The sequence below is a fragment of the Pogoniulus pusillus genome, chromosome 29 (assembly GCF_015220805.1).
Source record: "Pogoniulus pusillus isolate bPogPus1 chromosome 29, bPogPus1.pri, whole genome shotgun sequence".
NCBI classification, from domain to species: Eukaryota; Metazoa; Chordata; class Aves; order Piciformes; family Lybiidae; genus Pogoniulus; species Pogoniulus pusillus.
The window spans coordinates 1,931,343-1,959,325 of record NC_087292.1 but is presented as its reverse complement, the minus strand read 5'-3'; the positions used below and the strand labels follow the sequence as shown (position 1 = coordinate 1,959,325).

Here is a 27,983-nt window from a genome sequence, read left to right as displayed (position 1 = left end):
CGAGGGGAGGGTCCGAGGGCAGGGAAGGGGCCGGGCCCGAAGGAAGGGGCCCGGAGGGAGGGTCTGGCCCGGGCCCGGAGGGAGGGTGTGGCCCGGCCCCGGCCCGGCCCGCCCCGGAAGCCGCGTTGCGTTTCGGGCTGCGCGGCGCCATGGAGTCGTTGTGGCGCCTGAAGCGGTTCGATGCCTTCCCCAAGACCCTGGAAGACTTTCGGGTGAAGACGTGCGGGGGCGCGCTGGGTGAGCAGGCGGGCTGAGGGCGGCCGGAGGGCGATGTCTGTCGGGGGGAGCTTGCGGAGCGGCGGGAGGCAGCGGCGGGAGGCGGGAGGCCGAGCGCGGGGGCATGGCTGACGGCGGCTCTCGTCTCCCCTCAGTGACGGTTGTCAGCGGGCTCCTCATGGTGCTGCTGTTCTTCTCGGAGCTGCAGTACTACCTCACCAAGGAGGTGAGTAGCCGCGGTGGCGAGGAGGGTGGCCCGGCCTCGCGGTGCCACGGTAGAGGGGCGACCCTGCGGCCCTGGGCGGTCTGCCGAGGCCCCGCACTCCGCCGCTGCCTCCTCCCGGCTGCCCACGCTGCTGCCTCCTTCGCCACGGACTTGCTGGTTGTTGTTGTCAGCCGCCGGCCGGGCAGCTTACCGCCGGAGCGGGCTGCCTTGCCCGAGAGCCGCTTGGCGTCAGGGTGGCCTTGTGCCCGGCCCTGAGGCTGGCTGCTGCCAGAGGCTCCGCTTGCGCTCGGCCTGTCTGTAGGCTGCGGAAGAGAAAGAAAAGAGCAAGCGAAGGAACCCTGACCCCATGCCAAGTTCTGAGATCCTCCAATTGCTGGAAGCTTGAGGAGGGGAGACTTAGGCTGTATTAGGAAGAAATTCTTCCCAGTGGGGGTGTTGAGACACTGGCACAGGTTGCCCAGGGAGGTTGTGCATGCCCCCTCCCTGGAGATGTTCAAGGCCAGATAGGATCAAGCTTTGAGCAACCTGGGAGGTGTCCCTGCCCTTGGCAAGGGCTTTGGAAAGAGATGATCTTTAAGGTCCCTTCTAACCCAAACCATTCTGTGATTCTGTGCCAGATTACCTTTTAAACCAGCATTACAAATGGCAAACACTCAGCTCCGGTGGAAGGCGTGGGAGGCTGGAGCTCAGGTGTCTCACCAATCCTGAGCCCCTGAGCCAGGGTAGCTGAGGCAAAAGAGGCCTTTTGCTTTGCTTCCAAGTGAGAAGGGACTCCTTTCTAATCATTCCTGCTCCTTTCTAATCCTTCCTGCTTTTTCCTTGATCCCAGGTCCACCCGGAGTTGTACGTTGACAAATCAAGGGGAGACAAACTGAAGATCAATCTAGATGTTGTTTTTCCACATATGCCTTGCGCCTGTGAGTGAGACTTGGGGCTGTTGGGGATGGTTGGCATCCTTGCCGAGGCTCTGCCTGAGTGAGAGGCCCTCCAAGTGCTGCATTCTGCTTGGGCCACAGGCAGGGAGGACTTGGTCTTTGCCTTCTTTGCATTTAAAAGGGTGCAGGAAGGCCAGAGAGACTGGAAGCCTTTGCTGCTCTGTGCAGGGAAGCTGCCAGTATTGTGAAAGAGTGCATCCTGGTGCTCTGACAGCAGGCAGAGACCACAGACCTTCTGCACCTTCTTTGTGAGAAGAGACCACAAGTAAACTGTGTTGAAGGGGAAGGATGAGGAGGGGGTACAGCTAGGAGGCAGCTTCCAACTGATTTTAAGCCTAACTCCTGAAAATGGTGATGTGCTCTGAGAGGGCTGGTTTGGTGCTTTGCCTTTCAGGGTTGCTGCTTTCTGTGGCAGCTGGAAACATTCTTCTTTTCCACCAAAACAAATCCTGCCTTTGGAAGGGCCATTTAGGTGCTGCAATGTCTGTTTTATTCCCTGTACACCACCTGGTGCCAGCCTTTGGAAGGGTCATTTAGGTGCTGCAATGTCTGTTTTATTCCCTGTACACCACCTGGTGCCAGCCATTGGTTGGGTTGCTGCTTTCTGTGGCAGCTGGAAACATTCTTCTTTTCCACCAAAACAAATCCTGCCTTTGGAAGGGTCATTTAGGTGCTGCAATGTCTGTTTTATTCCCTGTACACCACCTGGTGCCAGCCATTGGTTGGGTTGGTGCTTTCTGTGGCAGCTGGAAACATTCTTCTCCACCAAAACAAATCCTGCCTTTGGGAGGATCATTTAGGGTGCTGCAATGTCTGTTTTATTCCCTGTACACCACCTGGTGCCAGCCTTTGGAAGGGTCATTTAGGTGCTGCAATGTCTGTTTTATTCCCTGTACACCACCTGGTGCCAGCCATTGGTTGGGTTGGTGCTTTCTGTGGCAGCTGGGAACATTCTTCTTTTCCACCAAAACAAATCCTGCCTTTGGAAGGGTCATTTAGGTGCTGCAATGTCTGTTTTATTCCCTGTACACCACCTGGTGCCAGCCTTTGGAAGGGCCATTTAGGTGCTGCAATGTCTGTTTTATTCCCTGTACACCACCTGGTGCCAGCCTTTGGAAGGGCCATTTAGGTGCTGCAATGTCTGTTTTATTCCCTGTACACCACCTGGTGCCAGCCATTGGTTGGGTTGGTGCTTTCTGTGGCAGCTGGAAACATTCTTCTCCACCAAAACAAATCCTGCCTTTGGGAGGATCATTTAGGGTGCTGCAATGTCTGTTTTATTCCCTGTACACCACCTGGTGCCAGCCTTTGGAAGGGTCATTTAGGTGCTGCAATGTCTGTTTTATTCCCTGTACACCACCTGGTGCCAGCCATACGCACTCTTCCCTTGGCACATTTTGATCCCACTCGCTCTGTGTTTTCACTGATGGAATGAATTCCCAAGCCTGCCCAGGCTGTGACAAATGTGGGTTTATGGAGGCCTTTCCTTGCTGTTTTCAGACCTCAGCATCGATGCCATGGATGTAGCAGGAGAGCAGCAGTTAGATGTGGAGCACAACCTGTTCAAGCAGCGCTTGGATAAAGCCGGCAATCGTGTGACTCCAGAGGCTGAGAGACATGGTAAGATGCTCTTCTGCCTTCCTTGGCTGGATGCTCTGGCAGCTTTGTGCCTGCTTTGAGATTCACAGGAGCTTCCACAGGTGAAGAGCATTCAAACACCACAAAGTCTCCTAGAGTTTATAGCGCTCCTCTGGAAGAGAGGAGGCTCCAGGGAGGCCTGATCGTGGCCTTCCAGTACCTGAAGGGGGCTATAAGCAGGCTGCAGAGGGACTGTTGGCAAAGGCCTGCAGAGACAGGAAGAAGGCAGTGGCTTCAAACTAGAGCAGAGCAGGTTGAGATTGGATGTTAGGAATAAGTTCTGCACCATGAGGGTGCTGGCACAGGTAGCTTAGGGAGGTGGTTGAGAACCCATCCTTGGAGATATTCAAGGTGAGGCTCAACAGGGCTCTGGGCAACCTGATCTAGTTGAGGATGTCCCTGCTGACTTGCAGGAGAGCTGGACTGGATGAGCTCTGGAGGTCCAGACCATTCTATGACTCTAAGCTGACAGATCAAACTTGCTGCTTCTGTGAGGCAAATCTTTGTCTAGTCTGACTCAAAATCACAACAAAGATTCCTGGATGCATTTCAGGAATAAAGCTGCTGAGTTAATGGCCTTTTATGACTGAGAACCCTGGCAAAACTTGAGTTTGGTTGTGTCTTTTAAGTCACAGTGGGCTGAGAAATGGGGCAGCCTGGTTGGAAGGAAGAGCCTCCAGGGAAGGCTCCAGTGACTTGATCCTTAAGCCTAAACTTGCACCTTACTGCATTTACTTTGTGTGTTTTAATGCCTGCCAGATAACTATGCCTTAATTGATTTCTTGCTTGCAAGTTGTACTAAGTGGTCCTTGGCTGCAGCAGCCTCCCCTGTATGTTTCTGATGTGTTATGAGTCATTGTTATACTTTGAAACAAGCCAGAGGTGATTCTGGCAGTGTTGCAAACTGCCAGTAACAGTGTCCTGCCTTTCCTTTTCAAACCAGGAGCTTCTTGCTACCTTTTCTGGGAGATGGTGCTTGCAGTCCTGTATGTCAGCACGAACTGAATTTGTTGATTTGTATTACATGGAGTTGACTTTTCTGTTCTTGAAGTTGTATGCAGAGGTTGTGGCCTTACAAATGTAGTATCTGGAGACCAGCCCAACTTTTCAGTACATTAGGCTCTGGTAACAGATAGAGGTCTCCTGCCTTGCTGGTATGTCCAATGTCCAGTGGGATTATTCTGTCTCATCTGGTTGCTCTCACTTCTGGAATCAATGCACCTCAAATACTCTGCCCAGTTCTGGTGTTCTTGTCTTAAGAGGGACATAGAACTGTTGGAGTGAGTCCAGTGGAGGGCCATAAGGATGATGAAGGGCTGGAAAACCTCTGCTATGAGGATGAGGGAGCTGGGAGGGTTGTTTAGCATGGAGAAGAGAAGAGTCCAGGGGGACCTTAGAGCTGCCTTGCAGTACCTGAAGGGATCCTACAGGAAGGCTGCAGGTGGAATTTTCATGAAGGTGTCCAGAGACTGGACAGGGAGGAATGGTTTGAAGCTGAGGGAGAGCAGGACTGGAGCTTAGGAAAATGTTCTTCAGTACAAGAGTGGTGAGACTCTGGAATAGGTTGCCTAGGGCAATACTTTCTTCCTGGAGGTGTTTAAGGCCAGACTGGATGAGGCCTTGGGCAGCCAAGTCTAGTTGAGACTGCCTGTGGCAGTGGGGTTGGAGGAGAAGATCTCTGAGGTCCTTTCCAACCTAAGCTGTTCTATGAAATTGGTCAGTGGAGGGGAAGAGAAACTTGAAGGGAGCAAACTGTTACCTAGAAGAAGCTTCTTAAGGAAGACAAGAGGCACTGTGTGCAACAAGCAGTAGCTCTGCTGGCTGGGTAAAGCACACAGCCAGCTCAGTTTCCATCAGCTGTGTTCCAAGTGAGGTCAGCAGTGTTCACCAACCTTCATCAGACTCTGTGATAATCACTTTCTGTTAGTGAGTGCCACACTGACTCACTTGTTCAAGTGGCAGCTGTAGCAGTATTGACCTTAAATTTGGCACCCAGGTGGTATGAAGTCGTCTGCAGAATTTTCCTGTCCGTAGTTACTTTGGAGTTAATGATTTGTGTGCTAGGCTGCATTCTGTGCTTGGATGTGGTCCCTCTGGTTTCCATGGAATGACAATACCTGGTTGCATTCTTTGTTGATGGTTCTTAGCATTTCCTTCCTTTGAACGTGGGCAGAGTATGAAGAAGCCAGGGAGTGTGTCTGATCTCCTGGCTGTGACTGCAATAGCAGAAGTGATGTGGTTGTACTCAGAGAGAAACATGATCTCTGCAGAAACAGTGGACTGGATGAAATAGGAGTTAGGACTGGATTTTGCTTCATGCAAAGCTGACACCTGTATGATTGAGGTGGTCAGGAGTATTACTGCTGTAACATTTGGTCCTTAAAAGCACTAAATAAGAACTAAGGACATATTTCTTAGCACAAATTAGGGGGAAAAAAAGGTGAGACTCCTGTTCACTTATCCAAACCATAATTTACTGTGGACTCCTTTTATTCATATATTTACATAGATAAATAAACTAAGAAGGTCAAAAGTAAAAGCAGAATATTCTGAGTGTGTTTCCATCAGACAGATGGGCCCAAAACACAAAGCCAGCATCTGGAGCTTGAGTGTATTCAGTGCAGAACCTCTAGAAGGCCCTGACACGAGGTTCTAGTGAGGATCCTTTGTCCTAGGATAAGATGGCAGAATGAGAGGGAATGGCCTGAAATTGTGCCAGGTGAGGTTTAGATTGGATGCTAAGAAAAGAGTGCCCAGGCATTGGAGCAGGTTGCCCAGGGAGGTGGTGGGGGAGGTCCCTGGAAGTGTTCAAGTAACTTGTGGAGATGGCACTTCTGGACATGGTTTAATGGTAGTCACAGTATCACAGTACCACAGTATCACAGCATCACCAAGGTTGGAAGAGACCTCATAGATCATCAAGTCCAACCCTTTACCACAGAGCTCAAGGCCAGACCATGGCACCAAGTGCCACGTCCAGTCCTGCCTTGAACAGCTCCAGGGACGTCGACTCCACCACCTCCCCGGGCAGCCCATTCCAGTGCCCAATGACTCTCTCAGGGAAGAACTTTCTCCTCACCTCCAGCCTAAATCTCCCCTGGCACAGCCTGAGGCTGTGTCCTCTCGTTCTGGTGCTGGCCACCTGAGAGAAGAGAGCAACCTCCTCCTGGCCACAACCTCCCCTCAGGTAGTTGTAGACAGCAATAAGGTCTGCCCTGAGCCTCCTCTTCTCCAGGCTAACCAATCCCAGCTCCCTCAGCCTCTCCTCGTAGGGCTGTGCTCAAGGCCTCTCCCCAGCCTCGTTGCCCTTCTCTGGACACGCTCAAGCATCTCAATGTCCCTCCTAAACTGGGGGGCCCAGAACTGAACACAGCACTCAAGGTGTGGTCTAACCTGTGCAGAGCACAGGGGCAGAATGACCTCCCTGCTCCTGCTGGCCACACCATTCCTGATGCAGGCCAGGATGCCACTGGCTCTCTTGGCCACCTGGGCACACTGCTGGCTCATGTTCAGGCAGGTATCAATCAGCACCCCCAGATCCCTCTCTGTCTGGCTGCTCTCAGCCACTCCGACCCCAGCCTGTATCTCTGCATGGGGTTTCTGTGGCCAAAGTGCAGCACCTGGCACTTGGCCTTACTGAATGCCATCCCCTTGGCCTCTGCCCATCTGGCCAGGCTGTCGAAGTCCTGCTGCAGAGCCCTTCTGCCCTCCAACCCAGCCACATCTGCCCCCAGCTTGGTGCCACCTGCAAACTTGCTGGTGACTGACTCGATGCCCTTAGATTGGAAGTTGGGCTTGATGATCTTGAAAGTCTTTTCCAGCTGAAACAACTCTCTGATTGTGATCTGCATGAGTTCTTGCTCCAGCATTCAGCATTCACATGGCAAAGGCAGAATTGTTCTGAAGGAGGCAGTTTCAGAGAGCAGCAGTTAATGTGTGTGTTTAGCTTGCTAGCCTGGAGGCCTGGCTGTCAGCTTCCCACTGGAGAGCCTCCCGCTCTGACCTTGTTTCAAAGCTGTGCACCTTGCACCCAAAGCCCACCTGAAAGGGTACACAGAGCCTGCTGAGGTGTGGAGACTGAGAAGCAGGGTAGCTCATGTCCTTTTGGGAACAGCCTCTATGGAAGGGCCTCTGGCTACCTGTAAGCCTTGCTGGAGTGCTGACCAGATGGTGCTTGTGTAAAGGCTTTTTTAAAGCAGTCTGGAGCAGACTCAGATCAGTAAACTGCAACTGACTGATCCAGGACCTGCTGTGCAAGCAGAGCCTCACATAGCAGCCAGCTGCAGTCAGCGGTGTGGCCTGCATAAGCCTGCCCTAACACAGGTAGGGAGTATGGTCACACACACACGGGTGGCATTGGAGAGGACCCCCAGCTCATCTTGTCCAAGCCCTCTGCAGTCAGCAAGGACACCTCCCACTAGATCAGGCTGCCCAGGGCCACATCGAATCTGCTCTTGAATGGGCCTCCCACTGTATTCATGTGGATCTCACAGGTCCTGTGTTAGCTGATTGTGGTTTGCTGATTGGGTCTACTTCAGACTGGGTTTTAAAAAGCCTTTAACATCTGCTCAGCACTCCAGCAGTGCTTACAGGTGGCCAATCCTTTCCATGGAGGACACAGGCTGCTCTGATTCTTGGTCCTCAAGCCTCAGCAGGCTCTGCGTTACCCTTTCAGGTGGGCTTTGGGTGCAAGGTGCACAGCTTCCCTCATAGAATCAACCATGCTGGAAGAGAGCTCCAAGCTCAGCCAGCCCAACCTAGCACCCAGCCCTGCCCAAGCAGCCAGACCATGGCACTAAGTGCCCCAGCCAGGTTTGGCTTCAACACCTCCAGCCACGGCCACTCCACCACCTCCCTGGGCAGCCCATTCCAATGCCAATCACTCTCTCTGCCAACAACTTCCTCCTAACATCCAGCCTGAACCTGCCCTGGCACAGCTTGAGGATGTGTGCCCTTCTTCTGTTGCTGGCTGCCTGGCAGCAGAGCCCAACCCCACCTGGCTACAGCCTCCCTGCAGACAGCAATGAGCTCTGCCCTGAGCCTCCTCTGCTGCAGGCTGCACCCCCCCAGCTCCCTCAGCCTCTCCTCACAGGGCTGTGCTCCAGGCCCCTCCCCAGCCTTGCTGCCCTTCTCCAAACACCTTCCAGCACCTCAACAGCTCTCTTGAATTGAGGAGCCCAGAACTGGACACAGCACTGCAGGGGTGTCCTGAGCAGTGCTGAGCACAGGGGCACAAGAACCTCCCTTGTCCTGCTGCCCACACTGCTCCTGAGCCAGCCCAGGATGCCATTGGCTCTGCTGCCCACCTGAGCACACTGCTGCCTCATCTTCAGCCTACTCTCTATCAGTACCCCCAGGACCCTCTCTGCCTGGCTGCTCTCAGCCACTCTGTCCCAGCCTGCAGTGCTGCTTGGGGTTGTTGTGGCCAAAGTGCATAACCCTGCCCTTGGCCTTGTTCAGTCTCATCCCATTGGCCTCTGCCCACCCATCCAGCCTGGCCAGCTCCATTGTCTTAGTGTGTGAAAGAGTTCTTGTGTGCAGAGGAGTACAAGAGGTGTTTCTAGACGTTGCCTCATTGCTTTGAATCCTCTTTTGTTTTAGAGCTGGGCAAAGAAGAAGAGAAAGTGTTTGACCCCAGCTCTTTGGACGCGGAGCGCTGCGAGAGCTGTTACGGGGCAGAGTCAGAGGATATTCGGTAACCTTTGCACTCTCTTCACACCTTCTTAGCCCTTGAGTTAATACACTTCTGTTGCATGCATGTTTTTTTCCAAGCTATTTATGAAGGTCTGAAATCCTCCTGGGGCAGGTGTTCAGAAGAGGATGAGAAATGTTTGTGGGTTTGATATACCTGTGGAAGCTGCACTCGTGGTTGAGAGCCTGCAGAGCTGGGATAGAGACCTGCATCAAGGCACTGCAGCCTGCACTGCCTTTGCACAAAGATTGTATCTTAGCAAAGGGAATATTTTCTGGGGCTGTTTGGTGTCCACAGGAGAGCTGTGTAATTACTTCACCACTATGTGAGCTGCCTTGGAATGAAATGTGATTATGGCTTTGCCTGGAAGCCTTCTTTCTGCTGCAGGCTTTGCATCCTTAGTGGAGCAAAGACCCAGCACTTATCACCCACACAAGTGAGGGTCGTTTGGTGTTGCTCAGTCCTTCCTGCAAATCCCTGTAAGAATGGATCCATGATAGTCCTCAGCATTCTGGGCTATTCTTAGGTATTATTGGCTCTGGAGTAACTTGGCTTATCTCATCTGTCAAGTTGCATCCTCCCCCAGAGCTGTTTCCATCTTGAGGGATTTATGATTGCAGCCTTCAACTTTTTCTTTGGTCCAGCAAGAGTTGGAACCAAGAAACAAAACCCTTTTGGTTTTTTTTCTTCCCCAGTGACCAAGATGTTACCCAGAGGTAGACAAGTGGTGAGGAGAATATGACATTAATCCTCCCTCCAAGATTGACAGTTCCTGAAAAACAGGAAAAGAGGCTCAGAAGCAGGCAGATGCTTTGTCCCAAGCTGTTCAGAGCTCTGAGACCCTGATGTCATTTTTCTAGCAGATTTTGCTGGCCAGGGATCACCTTGGCTGTGCAGAGACAGGCAAAGCCCTCTGGAGATGCAAGCACTGCATTCACACACCTTGCAGCCCCATGCCAGAGTCTCAAACACTGCCTCAAGAAGCTCAGACTCCTTCAGGCCACCTTTCAAGGTGCAGTCCTTGTTCCTTGCTTTATTGCTTTGTGGAAATAAAATGCAGCAAAGGTTCAGGTGCCAAGCTGGAGCATCTCTGTGTCGTGCTGACCCTGGTAAGGTGGTGCTTGTGCTTTTGCAGGTGTTGTAACACCTGTGATGATGTCAGAGAAGCCTACAGGCGGCGAGGCTGGGCCTTCAAGAACCCAGACAGCATAGAGCAGTGCAAGAGGGAAGGCTTTAGCCAGAAAATGCAAGAGCAGAAGAATGAGGGCTGCCAAGTGTATGGCTTCCTGGAGGTCAACAAGGTGAGAGCTGAGTTCTGCTGCAAACCTGTTGTGTGATGGTGACTGAAAAGGCAGCTGGGGTGTTCCTCCTTTTCCAGCTGTGGGTTTCCACTGCACTGCAGTTGAGTAACCTCTGAGCTCAGCAGAGTAGCTGGGTCTGTGCAGGGATTCAGTAGGAGGGTTGGGAAAGCAGTTGGGAAGGGGCTAAGCCTCTGTTTGATTGTGTGGGCTGGAGAATCATGGAATCAAGCAGGTTGGAAGAGACCTCCAAGCTCGTCCAGCCCAACGTTGCACCCAGCCCTGGCCAGTCAACCAGACCATAGCACTAAGTGCCCCAGCCAGGCTTGGCTTCAACACCTCCAGGGATAGGGACTCCATCACCTCCCTGGGCAGCCCATTCCAATGCCAATCACTCTCTCTGTGAGGAGCTGCAGAAGCAGTGCAGCTTTTCCTGCTCTCTGGCTAGGGAGTCTTTTTGCCAAGGTTTCTGGAAGGAGAAGCAGCTTTTGTGAGGTTAGGCTGTCCCACATGTCCTTGTGGTCTTCAGCAGAGAGCACCAGTGGATGCCTGAGATGACCCTAACCAGTAATTTGCCAGCAGGGATGGTAGGGAGAGTGAAATGTTGCCTTCTTCAAAAAGCCCACTCAAGGTAGAGGTTGCAACTGAACACAGAGTGGGTTGGGTTGGGAAGGGACCTGTCAAGATCATCTGGTCCAACCCTCTGCAGTCAGCAGGGACATCTGCATCTAGGGAAGGTTGCTCAGAGCCCCCCAAAAACCCCACACCTGGAATGGTTCCAGGGCTGGGCCATCAACCACATCTCTGGGCAGCCTGGGCCAGAGTCTCACCACCTGCAGCATAAAAAAATTCATCCTTAAACTGAAAAAAAGGAGGCTTAGGTTTAAAACCATCCCCCCTTGTCTCCTGTCACAACAGGCCCTGCTAGAATGTCTGCCCCACCTTTCTTCTAAGCCCTCTTTAATCCAAAGAGGCCACCAGAAGGTCTTCTTGAAGCCTTCTCTTCTTTGGGCTGAACACCCCCAACTCTCCCAGCCTGGCCTCATAGCAGAGCTCTTCCAGCCCTGCCAGCATTGCTGCGGCCTCCCCTGGCCCTGCACCTACAGCTCCCTGACTGTGCTGTGCTGAGGACTCCAGAGCTGGCTCCAGCACTGCAGGGGGGTCTCAGGAGAAGTGAGCAGAAGAGCAGAGCCCCCTCCCTGCTCCTGCTGCCTGCACTGCTGGGGATTAGCCCAGGCCAGGCTGGGACTGGCTTGGCAGTGCTTGGTGCCAGCTCATCTCCAGCTTTTCACTCTGCAGCACCCCAAGTCCTTCTCCACAGGACTGCTCTCTACCCTTCATCCCCAGCCTGGATTGATATCAGTAGTTGCCCCAGTCCAGGTGCAGGACCTTGCCCTTGGCCTTGTTGAGCCCCAAGGGGTTCATCTGGGGTCATTTCTCCAGCCTGTCCAGGTTGCTTTGGATGGATGCTGCTCTCAGGTGTGTGACCTGAAGCCCTCAGCCTTGTGCCATCTGCAAATGCCCTGCCTCCATCGTCGATGAAGGTGTTGAACAGCACAGGTCCCAGTGCAGATGTGTGAGTCAGGCTGGGAAAGACCCTCAGGATCACCCAGCCCAAATGATAACCCAGCTCTGCAGGGTTCAGCCCTGAGGCAGTGATACCAGGCAGAGCAGAGAACTCTTCATTGCCCTGCCATGTGGCAGGCTGCCAAACCCAGAACAGTTGTATCCTGGGCTGCATCCAGAGGAGTGTGGCCAGCAGGGCAAGAGAGGGGATTCTGCCTCTTTAGTCTGTTCTCATGAGACCCTCACCTTGAATCATGTGTCCAGCTCTGGTGTTGCTGGCATAAGAGGGACATGGAATTGTTGGAGTCCAGAGGGAGCCACAAGAGTGATTGAAGGGCTGAAGGACCTCTGCTGTGAGGACAGCCTGAGGGAGCTGGGGGCGTTCAGCCTGGAGAGGCCTCCAGGGGGGCCTCAGAGCTGCCTTGCAGTACCTGAAGGGATCCTACAGGAAGGCTGCAGAGGGACTTTTCCTGAGGGTGTCTAGAGACAGGCCAAGGGGGAATGGTTTGAAGCAGAGGCAGAGCAGGGTTAGACTGGAGCTGAGAAAGTTCTTCAGTACAAGAGTGGTGAGACTCTGGCACAGGCTGCCCAGGGAGGCTGTGGATGCCTCCTCTCTGAGGGTGTTTAAGGCCAGGCTGGATGAGGCCTTGGGCAACCAAGTCTGGTTGAGAGGTGACCCTGTCCCATGGCAGGGGGGTTGGAGTAGGTGAGCTCTGAGCTTCCAACCTAAGGTATCCTAGGAGATGATTCAGTGATTTGGAGGTGCAGGTTATGTACCCAGGTGCTTTCTAGATGTCAGGCCCAGGCTGATTTCCATTCTGAGTATTTGACATCTTTGTTCACTCTGACCTGAGACCACCTTCCATATTTCTGGGAAGTAAACCTTCCTGCTGCTGAAGCCACACACTGTGATTGGAACATCATGCTGGGTACTGCTCTGCCACAGGAGCCTCTACCAGAGAGTGCCACCAGCAGGAAGGAGTCAAAGGGAAACACTGGGATTGCCGCAGGGGCCCCAGGGGAGATGCCAGGGGACCATTGTTGTGCAGGTAACATAAGGAGCAGGGAAGGACTTGAGGCGTTCAGATCTGTGTGAGTCAGAAGTGTGTTTGAGGTCAGTGAGGATTAACACCCTGGACCCAGATCCCTTGCAGATATTGACAGCCTTTGTCTTCTGAAGGTTTTGGGGGGGGGTTGGAGTTTTTTGGTGGTTGTTGGTTTAGGTTTAGAGCCTTCTTTTGGCCTGCAGCTCATGCCCCTGGCTGCATACAAAGGATCACTTAGGACATTAAGAGTTTTCTCTTACCCTGCTCACTTTCCCTGTCAGTTACTTTCTCCATCCTTTCCTCTGCTCCCTTTCTGTATTTCCTGCAGCATCAATCAGTTCCTTCCCAATAGATTTAATTCCTTCTTCTTCTTCTTCTTCTTCTTCCCATTTTTGTGTCCCCTGCAATAACCTGCATAGAGCAGTTCTTACCAACATGAGTATAGAAGTGTGGCTTTGCACAGGACTGCCTGTGAGGAAGAGAGGAAATTCATCTCTCTTCTAGAACAGCATCTGCTGACATTGCCACCTCTGAACATTAGTCACTTGGTGTTCCTCTTGTTGAAACAAAACTGTGACAGTGGCTTTGTCTACATTCCCACCTTGTATGTAACACAGGATTGCTGTTTCCTGCAGGTAGCTGGAAATTTCCACTTTGCACCAGGAAAAAGTTTCCAGCAGTCTCATGTGCATGGTAAAGTATTTTGTCTTCCTGCTTATTGGTTCCCTTTAGCTTCCAAGTGTGCTCTTGAGTGTCTTTGCATCCCCACCCATAACAGCAACAGCAGTGCTGCAGTGGGGGCTGTTGTTGAAGTCTTGGTTCAGAAGTGCAGAACCATCAGGTTAGTCTTGATAGAGAGGTTTAAAACCATCAGGTTAGTTTTATGATCCCAGGATGTCAGGGGCTGGAAGGGACCTCTGGAGATCTGCCAGTCCAACTCCTGCCAGAGCAGGAGCAGAGAATCCAGCATAGGTCATACAGGAACACATCCAGACAGGGCTGGAAAGGCTCCAGAGAAGGAGACTCCACAACCTCTCTGGGCAGCCTGTGCCAGGGCTCTGGGACCCTTCCAGCCAAGAAGTTCTTCCTCCTGTTGAGCTGCAACCTCCTGTGCTGCAGTTTCCCTCCCTTGCCCTTGTCCCATGGCAGGGCACAGGTGAGCAGAGGCTGTCCCTGTGCCTCCCTTCCTGCCCCCCAGCCCTCAGCTATCTACAGACATTGCTCAGGTCCCCTCTCAGCCTCTCCTCTGCAGACTCTCAGCCCCAGGGCTCTCAGCCTCTCCTCCTCAGGCAGTGCTGCAGTCCCTGCCGCATCCTTGGAGCCCTCCCTTGGACTCTCTCCAACAGATCTCTGTCCCTCCTGAACTGGGGAGCCCAGGTGGGGTCTCACTAAGGCAGAGTAGAGGAGAACCTCCCTGGATCTGCTGGCCACACTCTTCTTAAGGCAGCCCAGGATCCTACTGGCCTTTCTGGCCACAAGGGCAAGTTATCCCATGGGTAACTTTTTGCCCACCAGGAGATTTAGAGCCATCAGCTCAGGCTTGTCGCAGAGGTTTAGATCCTATAACTATAACTTGCTGAGCAGAGGTTGTAGAGAGCTGAGTGTTGGCTCTCATAAGTGGCAACTGACAGGACAAGAGGAGATGGCATCAAAGTGTGTCAGGGGAGGTTTAGATTGGACATCAGGAAAAACTTTATGTCAAAGGCTGGAAGAGGCTGCTCAGGGCAGAGGTTGAGTGGAGGGATTTAAAAGCTGTCTAGATACAGTGCTCAGGGATGTGGTGTAGCAGTGGCCCTGGTGGAGTTGGTCTTGATGGTCTGGGAGGTCATTTTCTACCATTGTGATTCTGTGATCATGAACAAATTGTTTTCTGGAGGGGCTGCCTCTTTCTGGATGTGGAAGAGCTTGGAGGAGAATCTGGGCAGAATCTCAGCCTCATCTGTTCTACAAAACATTGCTGCTCTGCTGTAAAACAACCCCAAGGAAGGTGTTCAGCACAGGACTTGAGTGTCAGTATCTCTGGAAAGGACATTTTGGGGAATGCCTCAGGAGAATTTGAAAGCAATTCAGAACTTTTAGAGTAAAAGGTAGCTTGCAAATGACTTTCTCATGTGGATGTGTGGTCAAAATGATTGTAGTTTGTAGAATCACAGAACAGTTTGGCTTGGAAGGGATTGTTAGAGGTCATCTTGCAAAGAGCAGGGACAGCTTCAGCTGGGTCAGGTAGCATCTACCACCTCGCTGGGCAACCTGAGCCAGAGCTTCAGCACCATCACTGTAAAAAGCATCTTTTTTTCTAGTCTAAATCATTCTCTTAGTTCAAACCTATTACCTCTTGCTCTTGGTACAGGCCCTGCTTAAGAACTCTGTCCCCATCTTTCTTATAAGCCTTCTATAAGTACTGCAAGACTGCAGTAAGGTCTCCTTGGAGTCTTCTCTTCTCCAGGCTGAACAATCCCAACTCTCTCTGCTTGTCTTCACAGGAGATGTGCTTCAGCCCTCTGATCATCTTCGTGTCCTCTCTGGACCCAGCTCCCAACAGGTCCATGTCTGTCTTGCACTGAGGAGCCCAGGGCTGGACACTGCACTGCAGTTTGCTTGCTCCCACCAGCTGTAGCTAATGGCCCTTGTTCCTCTGTGCAAAGAAGGGGATGGTGGCAGCCTGCTCTGCCCTGCTCCCTGCTGTGTCAGGGACATTTCCTGTGCCTTGCTGAGCTTTGCACAGTCTGCCTTGGCCTGCGGCTCTCATCTGCCCAGGACTCACTGCAAAGCCTCCCTACCCTCTAGCAGGTGGGCACAGCCACCCAGCTCGGTGCCATCTGCAGACTCCCTGAGGGTGCACTCCACACATGGCTGTGCCACTCTGGTTTTCCTTCTAGTCATTAGTTCCTGCACTTTTCTTTCTCTGTTACACTTTGACTGCATCTCCAGAAATCAGTCCTCTGGCTCAGCAGGGAGTCGTTTTTGATGGTGTGGAAAGCACAGCCACAAGAAGCTGTTGCTCCTCTCCATTTTGGTTTTAAATGTTGCTTAGCCTGAACAATCATCTCTGTGTCTTTGCACTGCAAGGATCTGAGTATTGTCTCTTTTCTCTCTTCCTCTGCTCATTTTTGCAGTGCACGCTGTTGAGACTAAGTGCTGCTCTGTGCTTTATTCATAGAATCAGAGAATCAAGCAGGTTGGAAGAGAGCTCCAAGCTCACCCAGCCCTGCCCAAGCAACCAGACCATGGCACTAAATGCCCCAGCCAGGCTTGGCTTGAACACCTCCAGCCACAGCCACTCCACCACCTCCCTGGGCAGCCCATTCCAGTGCCAATCACTCTCTCTGCCAGCAACTTCCTCCTAACATCCAGCCTAGACCTGCACTGGCACAGCTTGAGGCTGTGTCCCCTTGTTCTGGTGCTGGCTGCCTGGCAGCAGAGCCCAACCCCACCTGGCTACAGCCTCCCTGCAGGCAGCTGCAGGCAGCAATGAGCTCTGCCCTGAGCCTCCTCTGCTGCAGGCTGCACCCCCCCAGCTCCCTCAGCCTCTCCTCACAGGGCTGTGCTCCAGGCCCCTCCCCAGCCTTGCTGCCCTTCTCCAAACACCTTCCAGCACCTCAACAGCTCTCTGCAATGGAGCAGCCCAGAGCTGGACACAGCACTCCAGGGGTGGCCTGAGCAGTGCTGAGCACAGGGGCAGAAGGACCTCCCTTGTCCTGCTGCCCACACTGCTCCTGATGCAGCCCAGGATGCCATTTGCTCTGCTGCCCACCTGGGCACTCTGCTGCATCCTCTTCAGCTCCTCTCTCCCACCACCCCCAGCTCCCTCTCTGCCTGGCTGCTCTCAGCCACTCTGTCCCCAGCCTGTAGTGCTGCTTGGGGTTGTTGTGGCCAAAGTGCAGAACCCTGCCCTTGGCCTTGTTCAGTCTCATCCCATTGGCCTCTGCCCACCCATCCAGGCTGTCCAGGTCCCTCTGCAGGTCTCTCCTCCAACAGCTCCACACCTCCACCCTCCAACAGCTCCACACCTGCTCCTAGCTTGCTCATTCTGTAACATAAAGAGAGTGGTGCAGCTAACCATGAAGAAAGCAGCCCAGCATAATCCCAAGGCCACACTTTCCCTGCCTACCATTTCTCATCTGTTTCCTTGTTTCCTCCCCTTTTGAAGGCCAAATTGAGTTCTTTGATCCAACTGCCAGCACATGCACACAAACCACTGTGTAGTGGCACTGACAGAGCTGCACACTTGTCAGAGAGAGCAAGAGCAGTGCCTGCAGGCATGCAGCTCTGAGCTCTTTGCAGTGCAGAACCACTCTCTTAGCTCCAGTGACCAAAGCCATCCTGGGCTGCATTAGAAGGGCTGTGCTGAGTAGTTCAGAGAGGTTCTCTTCCCTCTCTACTCTGCCCTGCTGAGGCCACAGCTGGAATATTGTGTCCACTTCTGGGCCCCTCAGCTCAAGAAGGACCTCAGGGAGCTGCTTGAGAGAGTCTAGCACAGAAGCACAAAAAGACAGAATCAGTTACTTAGGCTTGGTCGTTTGCACAGCCTGGGCTGGATCCTTACCCTGCTTTTCTCTTGCAGTTCATGATCTGCAGAGCTTCGGACTGGATAATGTAAGTGTTCCCAAGGCTCTTCTGCTTCTGGGCTCTTTCCTTCTGGATTTCCTTCCCTTTGCCACACTGAGATTCTAATGTACTGATCCCAGGTGGATTTAACTTCATGAGTCCATGCAGAACTTGGGCCCTGGTTTTCACACAGGGCTCTGGGGTCTGTTCTGGGATGTCTGCCTGTTGCTTGCAATCCTACTCCTCTCTTCCTTGCTCCTTAATCCATGCTTCCCAGTTTTCTAAGGGAACATTTCCCAATTGCCTATGTTTCTGCTGGAATTTACCTTCCTGCTGGGAGGAAAGCAGTTGATAGCCATACCCAGAGAGGTAGCTGCCAGTCATGGTGCTCTACTGCAGAGAGGGGAACGGATCCTGCTGTGTGGGTGGGAGGTGTAGATGGGTGCTGGGATCCTCTTCCAGCAGGAAGAGGAGAAGTTCCACTTTGTGGAATCTCACACAAATGAAAAAGGAAGAGCAAGCACTTAGGAGTTTGGGCCCCAGAGAGAGGAAAGAGCTCCACAGAGGAAGGGGCAGAGGTGCTGAAGTGTGGGCTGCTGCCCTTGGCGTTGCGCAGTGGTTTGAGCTGTTGGCGTTTGCGTTTCAGATCAATATGACACACTACATCAAACACCTCTCCTTTGGAAGGGACTACCCAGGCATTGTGAACCCTCTGGATGGCACAGATGTCACTGCCCAGCAAGGTAAAAAGCCAGCTGAGAGCAATCTCCTTGTGAGTGTTTGTAGTACCTGTTGGAGAGGAGCAGCTCCCAGTCATTAATAATAACCCTGATGGTGCTGCATAAAGCAGGGACTCCCCTTGGTGCCCCCTCTGGAACAAGCCTGCCAGCATGGTTTTCATGAGGTGACCTCTCTGAAAGGTCTCCTTTCAGTGTTGATGGATACACAGCAGCAGGTACAGCACATCAGCTCCAAATGCCTGCATCAGGAAAGCCCTCTTGGCTGCTGTGTGCAGTAGGAGACAACCAAAGGTGCAAGACAGACACAAAAGGCCTATCTGATAGTGCTGGAGAGCCAGGATGGTTGTCTGACTTTGATCCACCCAGCAGCTGCAGTGAAGTTGAGATATTGCTGATCCTTCCTGGATAGCTCCATTTGCTGGCTTGAGAAGGGAAGGGAATTCTCTGCTCATGCTGCTGCTGCTCACACACTGCTTGGTTTGTCCACACAAGTGCATTTTCCCTCGGGGATCCTGCCCACAGCACTTTTGCCACTGCAGAGCTGAGTTACTCTCTTAGGTCTGCTAAGGCCTGCAGAGTTTGTCTTTGCAGGTACTGGCAGGCAGAAGTCAATTGTTAACCCTGCCTGAAGCTGTTCTTTTAAAGCTGACACCACCCTCTGTGAGCTCTTGTACACAGATCAAAGGTTGGTGCTTGAAATAAAACACCTGAAAGGTGTCAGCATGGTGCTGTAGCCTCTCTGTGGAGTACCAAACTCTCTGAGAGGGGGCCCCAAGCTGGCTGCTAGCATTTGCTCTCTGTACTGAAGCTTTCCAGCCTGGGCCTTGGAGAAACAGTTGGCAAATTCTTGAGGAGTAAGGACTAAAGACATGGCCCTGGGAGAGAAGTGAGATAAGCAGGATGCAGGTCAAAGCAGAGCTGAAGATTTGTAGCTGAGCAGACTTCTGGAGGAGATGAATAATGCTCTCCTCTAGGGGATTTCATAGAAAATAGGGTTTCAGAGCAGCTTCTGCCTTCCAGTAGCCTTAAGAGAACTGCAGGACCAGGCTGGGCCAAGGTCCTCCTAGTTTTTCCCAGTGATCCAAACCTTCCTTTTGATCTGAAATGCTAAACCCCCTCCATGCTTCCACAGGAGTCACTGGAGCTGATAGAGGATCCTCATTCAGAGCTGGATCCTCATTCAGAGCTGGGTGTGTTTTCACAGGGCTCTGCCATTCCATGTGCTAGAGTAAGAATGCTCAAGGAGCTGTTCTGGTAAAACTGCCCCCAGATGACTGCTTTGGAGGAAGTTTTCCATTCAGACAAGGCCAAGCTGCAGGCAGTGGTTGAGTTTTGGTTGGAACAGGACCTAGATTTGCTTTGGCCAAAGGAAAACTCAAGTCAGACTTGAACTTTTCTGCCCTTGAAAGCCTGCAGTAGCTGTGCAGAGAGATGCTCCCTGACAAGCTGAAGAGAAGCAGTTTGTGGCTGACTGTTACAGCTTTAGGCACTCAGCTGTCAGTTATCTTTCCAGCTCTTTGCCTGTTACTAATCCTGTTCCTCTGCTTGCAGCTTCCATGATGTTCCAGTACTTTGTCAAAGTGGTCCCCACGGTGTATATGAAAGTAGATGGTGAAGTAAGTACCTTTCTCTCTGTTGCTTTGGCAAGTGAAAGCCTTCAGATGTTCTCATCTTCTGACTCTATCTGACCTCTTCCTTCTTCCCACCAGCCCAAGAACAGCTTTTATGGTGAGCTGTTACCTGTAACACTGCAGCAGTGCTGAAGCAGGTTGCAATGTTCTCCATCCCTCCTAGGTCAAAGTGCTGTGGGTGGCAGAGCACAGAGGGCTGTGATCAATGGTGCAGGGTCTGGTTGGAGGCCTGTGGCCAGTGGTGTTCCCCAGGGGTCAGTAGCAGGTCCAACTCTGTTCACCATCTTCATCAACAAGCTGGATGAAGGGACAGAGAGGACCCTGAGCAGGTTTGCTGGTGATACAGAGCTGGGCATTGGCTGACACATCAGAAGACACTGCTGCCATCCAGGGAGACCTGCACAGGCTGAGGAATGGGGCAGGGGCAGGCTCATGAAGTTCAACAAGGGCAGGTGTGGGGTCCTGCCCCTGGGGAGGAACAACCTCCTGCAGCAGCACAGCTGAGGGAGGACCTGCTGGGAAGCAGCTCTGTGGAGAAGGACCTGCTGGTGGGCAGCAAGTCCATCATGAGCCAGCAGTGTGCTCTTGTGGCCAAGAAGGCCAAGGGTCTGCTGGGCTGCATTAAGGAGAGGGTGGCCAGCAGGTCCAGGGAGGTTCTCCTCCCTCTCTACTCTGCCCTGGTGAGGCTGCACCTGGATTATTGTGTCCAGTTCTAGGCTCCCCAGTTCACGAGGGGCAGGGAACTACTTGAGAGTCTAACAGAGGGCCAGGAAGGTGAAGAGGGTAGTGGAGCATCTCTCTGATGAGGAGAGGCTGAGAGAGCTGAAGCTCTGATCAATAACTAAAGGGTGGAGGCTGTGAGGATGGGGCTGGGCTCTTTCCAGTGGTGCCTAATGACAGGATGAGGGACAAGAGGTACAAACTACAGCACAGGAGATTCTAACTGAACGTGAAGAAAAACTTCTTTAGGGACTTTTGACAAGGGCTTGTAGTGGTAGGATGAGAGGGAGTGGATGGAAGCTTGAGGAGGAGAGATTGAGACTGGAGATGAGGAAGAAATTCTTTAGAGTGAGGGTGGGGAGACCCTGGCACAGGTTGCCCAGGGAGGCTGTGGATGCCTCTTGTCTGGAGGTACTCAAGGCCAGGCTGAATAAAGCCTTGAGCAACCTGGGCTGGTGAGAGGTGTCCTTGCCTATGGCAGGGAGTTGGAACTGGATGAGCTTTAAGGTCCCTTCCAACCCAACCCATTCTAGGGTTCTATGAATTGCAGGGCACAGCAGAGTGAAAGTTTGGACTGAATGATATTGGGGATCTTTCCCAACCTGACCCCTTCTGTGATTGTGGATGCTGCAGGCAGATGGACAATCTGTGTCTGTCTGCAGCCCTGGCACTCCCCTGCCTTTCTCTGTGTCTCCTTTCTTGATCTCTCTTGAATGCAGAAGGCTTTTTTCTCGGGGGTGCCATGTCCCTCTTGACCTTCTCTGCGTGTCCAGAGAAGGGCAACGAGGCTGGGGAGAGGCCTTGAGCACAGCCCTACGAGGAGAGGCTGAGGGAGCTGGGATTGGTTAGCCTGGAGAAGAGGAGGCTCAGGGGTGACCTCATTGCTGTCTGCAACTACCTGAGGGGTGGTTGTGGCCAGGAGGAGGTTGCTCTCTTCTCTCAGGTGGCCAGCACCAGAACGAGAGGACACAGCCTCAGGCTGTGCCAGGGGAGATTTAGGCTGGAGGTGAGGAGAAAGTTCTTCCCTGAGAGAGTCATTGGACACTGGAATGGGCTGCCCGGGGAGGTGGTGGAGTCGCCGTCCCTGGAGCTGTTCAAGGCAGGACTGGACGTGGCACTTGGTGCCATGGTCTGGCCTTGAGCTCTGTGGTAAAGGGTTGGACTTGATGATCTGTGAGGTCTCTTCCAACCCTGATGATACTGTGATGCTGTGATACTGTGATCTCCTGAAGCATGCTTAGGTGGACTACATTTTGGTAGAGGATGGCAGGGACTTGGGCTTGAGGTCAAGAGGGGCAGCTGCTGCCATGATAGCAGCAGAGACAAGCAGTCCAGCCTGGGGCCTGCTGCATCACATATTCCTTGGGCTGGTTGGGGCTTGGAGTGAGGGCCTGGAGTGAAAAGGGATCCTGTGTGACCCTTTGTAACCACTGCCAGGTGCCCCTTAGGCTGCTGTGGTGCACTGAAGTCTTATTTTAGTGTCTTTCCTGGCCCTTGCTAACAAAACCTGTGCTGTGTCTGTTCCCTGCTAGGTGGTAAGGACAAACCAGTTTTCAGTCACAAGACATGAGAAGATAGCAAATGGGCTGCTGGGAGACCAGGGTCTGCCTGGGGTCTTTGTGCTCTATGAGCTCTCACCCATGATGGTGAAGCTGACAGAGAAACACAGGTAAGGAACTGTTTCTTTCAGTCACCCTCCACTGATTCTGGCACTTCTTGTAGCTGAAAATTCCATCCTGGCTTACACACAGTGCAAAGTCTGCTGCTGTCAGAGGCAGGGTGGGCAGTGATGCCAGTGGCATCCTGGCTGCTGTCAGAAGCAGGGTGGGCAGTGATGCCAGTGGCATCCTGGCTGCTGTCAGAGGCAGGGTGGGCAGTGATGCCAGTGGCATCCTGGCTGCTGTCAGAGGCAGGGTGGGCAGTGATGCCAGTGGCACCCTGGCTGCTGTCAGAAGCAGGGTGGGCAGCAGGCACAGGAGGTGCCCATCCCCCTGTGCTCAGCACTGCTGAGGCCACCCCTTGGGTGCTGTGCTCAGCTCTGGGCCCCTCACTGCAGGAAGGACACTGAGGGGCTGGAGCCTGCCCAGAGCAGGGCAGCCAGGCTGGAGAAGGTCCTGGAGCAGCTGGGGGTGAGGAGGGGCTGAGGGAGCTGGGGGTGTGGAAGTTGAAGAAGAGGAGGCTAAGGAGCCACATCCAGCCTGGAAACCTCAGTTACAAATTGTGCTCTGGAGAGCTTTGGGCTTGTGGCTGTGACTTGTGGCCCTTGCAGGCACAGCATGAGGAGGAGTGTGGAGCTGCAGCCAGAAAACCTCCCTCTGCCCCCCTGTGTCTCACCCTTCTGCAGCCTGCTGCTGCTGCTGCCTCACAGAGAGCAAAGCTTCACCACAGGGACCCTTAGGCCAGGCTGGAGAGGTGATGGTGAAGGCCTTAAGGGCTCTTGGGCTGAGTGGCCACACCTGCAGAGGTGGATGCCAAAGGCATTTGCCTTCTGGGCCATGAGTGGCCTTAGCTGCAGAGCTGCCAGCACAGACTTGTTCACATCCACCTTCTGCAGATAGGAGTGGAGCAAGGAAGCTTTGTCTTTGTCCTCCACAGCTTCTGGGAGGCTGCAGCCCTGAGAGCAGAGCTCTTTCTGGCATAGAGTCACAGAATTGTCAGGACTGGAAGGGACCCCAAGGACCATCCAGCTCCAACCCCTGCCACGGGCAGGGACACCTCACACTACATCAGGCTGCCCACAGCCACAGCCAGCCTGGCCTTAAACACCTCCAGGGATGAGGCTTCCACCACCCCCCTGGGCAACCTGTGCCAGGCTCTCAGCACCCTCATGCTGAAGAACTTCCTAACATCCAATCTGAATCTACCCACTTCTAGTTTTGCTCCATTCCCCCCACTCCCATCACTATCTGACACCCTCAGAAGTCCCTCCCCAGCTTTCCTGTAGCCCACTTCAGATACTGGAAGGCCACCATGAGGTCTCCTCAGAGCCTTCTCCTCTCCACAATGAGCACCCCGAACCCTCTCAGCCTGTCTCCATGGCAGAGCAGCTCCAGCCCTCTGCTCATGCTCAGGACACATTACAGTGCAGAGCTGTGTGCTGTGCTGAATGTTGTGGTAATTGTTCAATAGTTAATTGTTCCTTAGCTGAGCTCCTGCCAGCTCTTCCCACTGTTTCTGTCTTTCTAGGTCCTTCACACACTTCCTCACAGGAGTTTGTGCCATCCTTGGAGGCATCTTTACAGGTATTGCACCTTTCAAGGTTGTTTCTGTCTGAAATGTAAGCATTTACCACCTGGCTCCCTCTAAAGTCTTTGTGGCTGGTGACAAATGCCTCTTGGGTGGGCAGCTTTGATTTCACAGATTGCATTGGATTGGAAGGGACCTTCCAAGGTCATCTTCTCCAGCCCCCCTGCAGCAGGCAGGGACACCTCTGACTACAGCAGCTTGCTCAGGGCCCTAACAGTTCTGACTCTGAACATCTCCAGGAATGAAGCCTCCACCACATCCCTGGGCAACCTGCTCCAGTACTGCACCACTCCTACTGTGCAGAACTTCCTCCTGATGTCCAACCTAACTCTGCCCTGCTCTGCTCCCAGATCGTTGTCCCTCATCCTGTCACCAAGGGCCCTTCTAAACAGCCCCTCCCCAGCTCTCCTGCAGCCCCTTCAGCTACTGCAAGGCTGCTCTCAGGTCTCCCTGCAGCCTTCTCCAGGCTCAACAGCCCCAACCCTCCCAGCCTGTCTCCCACATGGGAGGTTCTGCAGCCTCTGACCATCTTCATAGCCTCCTCTGGGCTCTATCCAGCAGCTCCAGGTCCTGCTTGTGCTGGAAGCCCCAGCACTGGAGGCAGTTCTGCAGGTGGGGTCTGAGCAGAGCAGGGAGGCAGAATCCACTCCCAGTGCTGCTGCTCTCGCTTGTGTTGCTGCAGCTCAGCACACAGCTGGCTCTGGGCAGTGAAGACCACACCTGACTGGGCCTGTCTCATTCAAGGGAGATCCTTTGCTGCTGAAACATGATCACCTCTCCCCTGCAAACTGGAGTTTGCCCTGATGAGACTAAGGCCTTATTCTTGACAGCAGCAGGAGCTGCTCAGGCAGCTGGAATTCCTTCCCTCTGATGGGAGGTTTTGTGTTCTCTTTCCCCTTGTTCTCTCTGAGCTATGTCTGACTTGATCCATCTCTTCCTTGCTTGCCAGTTGCAGGCTTCATTGACTCCTTGATCTATCACTCAGCACGTGCCATCCAGAAGAAAATTGATCTTGGGAAGACAACCTAAAGAAGCAACAACTTCACTCCACCAAGAAAGCTCTAAGGAGGCCTTTCAAAACTCTAAAGGGGCTTTCCAAAATACAACTTTCCTGCTGAGTGCACAAGAGAAGAGGTTTGGAACTGCTGAATGGCCCCAAAGCCCCCTTTGTTTGGCATTCATTCGTGGGTAGAACTGCTTGAACCTTGCTGCTGTGGAGATCAGCCACACCTCCTCTGGCTGTGCACACCTTGCCCTGAAGCCCTTTTGTGTCAGTCCCTGCTCTGTCCCCCTCCCCTCCAGCAAAGCTGTTTGCCTCCAGGACTCAGGCCGTGTAGTGTCAGGAGAATGAAATGGATGGAAGCTCTCCAGCAGCACCATCTAGCAGGCTTCACTCCCCTTCCAGGTGCTTCTGATGGATGCTGTGTGCCAGGCCTCTGGCTAAATGTGCTCAGTCCCAGGCACTTCCCTTCCAGCTGCCCTGGGCAGTGTGGTGAGAGCTCACCCCTGGGCAGTGTGGTGAGAGCTCACCCCTGGGCAGTGTGGTAAGAGCTCACCCCTGGGCAGTGTGGTGAGAGCTCACCCCTGGGCTGTGCTTTCTGTCCTGTGGGGCAGTGCAGTTGCTGCAGATTCCTCCTCTTAACTAAAGGTTCAAGTTGATCTTTCACCAAAAGAAGTGTTTGGAACTCTGGTTTTTAAATTAAATGGTGTGGATTTCACTCCCCCTCTGGTTATGGTTTGGAACAAAACCACCATCCTCTGGGTGTTTTGAGAGAGCATTTAGGGGGAGGGGGAAGTTATTGGGGGGAAGAATAAAGGTTGGCTCTTTGGGTTGACGGCCCAAGGAGTGGCTGTCAATGGCTCCATGGCCACGTGGTCCCTCAGGAATCTGTCCTGGCACCAGTCTTGTTCAGCATCTTTGTGGGTGCCATGGACAGGGACACTGAGTGCAGCCTCAGCAGGTTTGCTGCCCACACCAAGCTGTGTGCTGCAGCAGCCAGGCTGGAGGGCAGGATCCATCCAGAGGGAGCTGCACAGGCTGCAGAGGTGGGCACAAGCCAAGCTCAGTTGGTTCAACAAGACCAAGGGCAAGGTCCTGCAGCTGGGTGGAGGCAATGCCAAGCACAAATGCAGGCTGGGCAGGGAGTGGCTGGAGAGCAGCCCTGAGGAGAGGCACTTGAGGGTGCTGCTGGAGGAGAAGCTCAGCAGGAGCCAGCAGTGTGCACTTGCAGCCCAGAAAGCCAAGCAGAGCCTGGGCTGCAGCAGCAGCAGTGTGGCCAGCAGGGCCAGGAAGGGGATTCTTCCCCTCTGCTCTGCTGAGACCCCACCTGGAGTCCTGCATCCAGCTCTGGAGCCCCTGGGACAAGAGGGCTGTGGAGATGCTGGAGAGTGTCCAGAGCAGGGCCAGGAGGATGCTGAGAGCCTGCAGCAGCTCTGCTGTGAGCACAGCCTGAAAGAGTTGGGGCTGTGCAGGCTGGAGCAGAGGAGGCTCCCAGGTGACCTTCTTGTGGCCTGCCAGGATCTGAAGGGGGCTCCAAAAAAGCTGGAGAGGGACTTTTGAGGCTGTGAGGGTGTGGCAGGAGTGGGGGGAATGGAGCAAAGGTGGAGGTGGGGAGAGTGAGGCTGGAGGTGAGGAGGAAGTTGTTGAGCAGGAGAGTGGTGAGAGGCTGCAATGGGCTGCCCAGGGAGGTGGTTGAGGCCCCATGGCTGGAGGTGTTTGAGGCCAGGCTGGATGAGGCTGTGTGCAGCCTGCTCTAGGGTAGGGTGTCCCTGGGCATGGCAGGGGGTTGGGACTGGCTGCTCCCTGTGGTCCCTTCCAGCCCTGACTGATTCTGTGATAAGGTAGCTGCCACCAGGCTATGCTGCATCCAGCCAGAGCTGGGCAGAGGGGAAGCTCATGGAGTGCAGAGCCCTGCACCTGGGGAGGAACAACCTACCCCCTGCAGCAGTGCAGCTGGGGACTGCCCTGCTGTGTCATGGGGGCAGGGAACAAATGTGTCTGGGTCAGGAATTGTGAAGATAGAATGGTTTTATTGCCCTGAACCCCCTGCCCACAGATGGGTACAGAAGGAGTTCAGGTTTATTTACAGGTTCTGATTCTGTTGGGAATTCTTCAGAGGAGGTTAGGGACAAATGTAGAGGTTTAGGAAGCCAGGAAACTGGAAAGGCTAAGCTGGAAACACAGCTTTACCCCACTAGCAATCAGGCTGAGCAGAGAACTAAGGGAACAGCAGATCTTGCTCACGGAGGTGAGAGAGGTCTTCAGCAGTGATCCCTTGCTGGATTCCTCTGCTCTCAGCTGCCTCCTGATGCTGCAGGCCATAGCCAGAGGTCTGCATCCATGCGGCAGAAGCCCAAGGGGAGAGGCAAAGCTGCCAAGCTCAGCAGTGTCTCTGGACATGACTGCCACAAGACAGGGATTAGTGGAAGCGATGCTGCCTCAGCAGCAGCAGGGCAGAGGCAAACTGCTGGGGCCTGCCCAGCTCAGGACAGCAGCCAGCAAAGCAGCTGTGATGTGGTCCAAGAGCAGCTGGGGCCGGGTGCCGCCAGCAGCGCTCGCAAAGGACCCCAGGGCTTGCCAAGCCTGCAGGTTTGCACAGAGTGGTCCAAAGTGGTGCTCAAGAATAGCCTGGATGAGGCACTTAGTGCCATGGTCTAAGCTGACTGGACAGGGCTGGGTGATAGGTTGGACTGGATGGTCTCTAGAGGTCCCTTCCAGCCTCTACTGTGCTGTGATCATAAAGTACTCTAGACTGTGAGGAGAGGGACAAAGTACCTCTGTTGGTTTATCAGGGCCAAAAAGTGTGGCCTGACCAGCTTCACTGGCCCAGCAGAGCACGCAGGAGTCATGGGAGTGGTGCAGCAAGAGGTTAGCCCACAGTTCACCAAGAGCTGGTTGCTGGGCTGTGGTAAGGAAGTACCTGTGAGCCTCAGTAAAGCTTGGGAGGTCATGAACCAGAGCACTGCTCAGCACCTAAAGGGAAGAGAGGGAAAGTGAAGGTGCAAGCCCTGTGCTCTGGGGGGGAGAACTGATAGCATCACACTCTCTCCTGTCTATTCTATCTGGAGAGGTAGAAAATCAGCCAGGGTAATACAGGCTTCTGCTATGAAAGATCTGGAGGTGCTGGAAGGTGTCCAGAGAAGGGCCAAGAGGATGAGCAGAGGGCTGGAGCTGCTCTGCTGTGGGGACAGGCTGAGAGAGTTGGGGTTGTGCAGTCTGGAGAGGAGAAGGCTCTGGGGAGACCTTACTGTGGCCTTGCAGCATCTGAAGAGGGCTACAGGAAAGCTGGGGAGGGACTTCTGAGGGTATCAGGTAGTGACAGGACTGGGGGGAATGGATCCAAGTTGGAGGAGAGGAGACTTAGATTAGACCTCAGGAAGAAGTTGTTCAGCATGAGGGTGGTGAGAGCCTGGCACAGGTTGCCCAGGGAGGTGGTGGAAGCCTCATCCCTGGAGGTGTTTAAGGCCAGGCTGGATGTGGC

The 27,983-nt window shown here is 53.5% G+C and overlaps 1 protein-coding gene across 2 annotated transcripts; it reads left to right on the top strand.

The window, feature by feature from the left end:
• Window positions 1-85: 85 nt before the first annotated feature.
• Window positions 86-25,220, top strand: ERGIC3 (ERGIC and golgi 3). 2 transcript variants are annotated; one of them, XM_064167738.1, is made up of 13 exons: window positions 86-237; window positions 372-442; window positions 1,272-1,359; window positions 2,878-2,997; window positions 8,617-8,710; window positions 9,843-10,008; window positions 13,253-13,310; window positions 17,182-17,213; window positions 17,812-17,908; window positions 19,457-19,521; window positions 21,789-21,925; window positions 23,443-23,498; window positions 24,452-25,220. In XM_064167738.1, the coding sequence occupies exons 1-13, from the start codon at window positions 150-152 to the stop codon at window positions 24,529-24,531; spliced, it is 1,152 nt and encodes a 383-aa protein (XP_064023808.1). In that variant the 5' UTR covers window positions 86-149; the 3' UTR covers window positions 24,532-25,220. The 2 variants fall into 2 exon arrangements, with proteins under 2 accessions (XP_064023808.1, XP_064023809.1); XM_064167739.1 differs by lacking the exons at window positions 372-442; window positions 1,272-1,359 and having other exon boundaries at window positions 87-237.
• Window positions 25,221-27,983: the final 2,763 nt, after the last annotated feature.

What these genes read in the sequence shown, in the direction of transcription:
- ERGIC3 (XM_064167738.1), top strand. Translation starts at nt 150, where the DNA reads ATGGAGTCGTTGTGGCGCCTGAAGCGGTTCGATGCCTTCCCCAAGACC. An exon ending in AGATGTCACTGCCCAGCAAG is followed by an intron (nt 17,909 to 19,456) that starts GTAAAAAGCCAG and finishes CTCTGCTTGCAG; the next exon opens with CTTCCATGATGTTCCAGTAC. An exon ending in CCTTGGAGGCATCTTTACAG is followed by an intron (nt 23,499 to 24,451) that starts GTATTGCACCTT and finishes CTTGCTTGCCAG; the next exon opens with TTGCAGGCTTCATTGACTCC.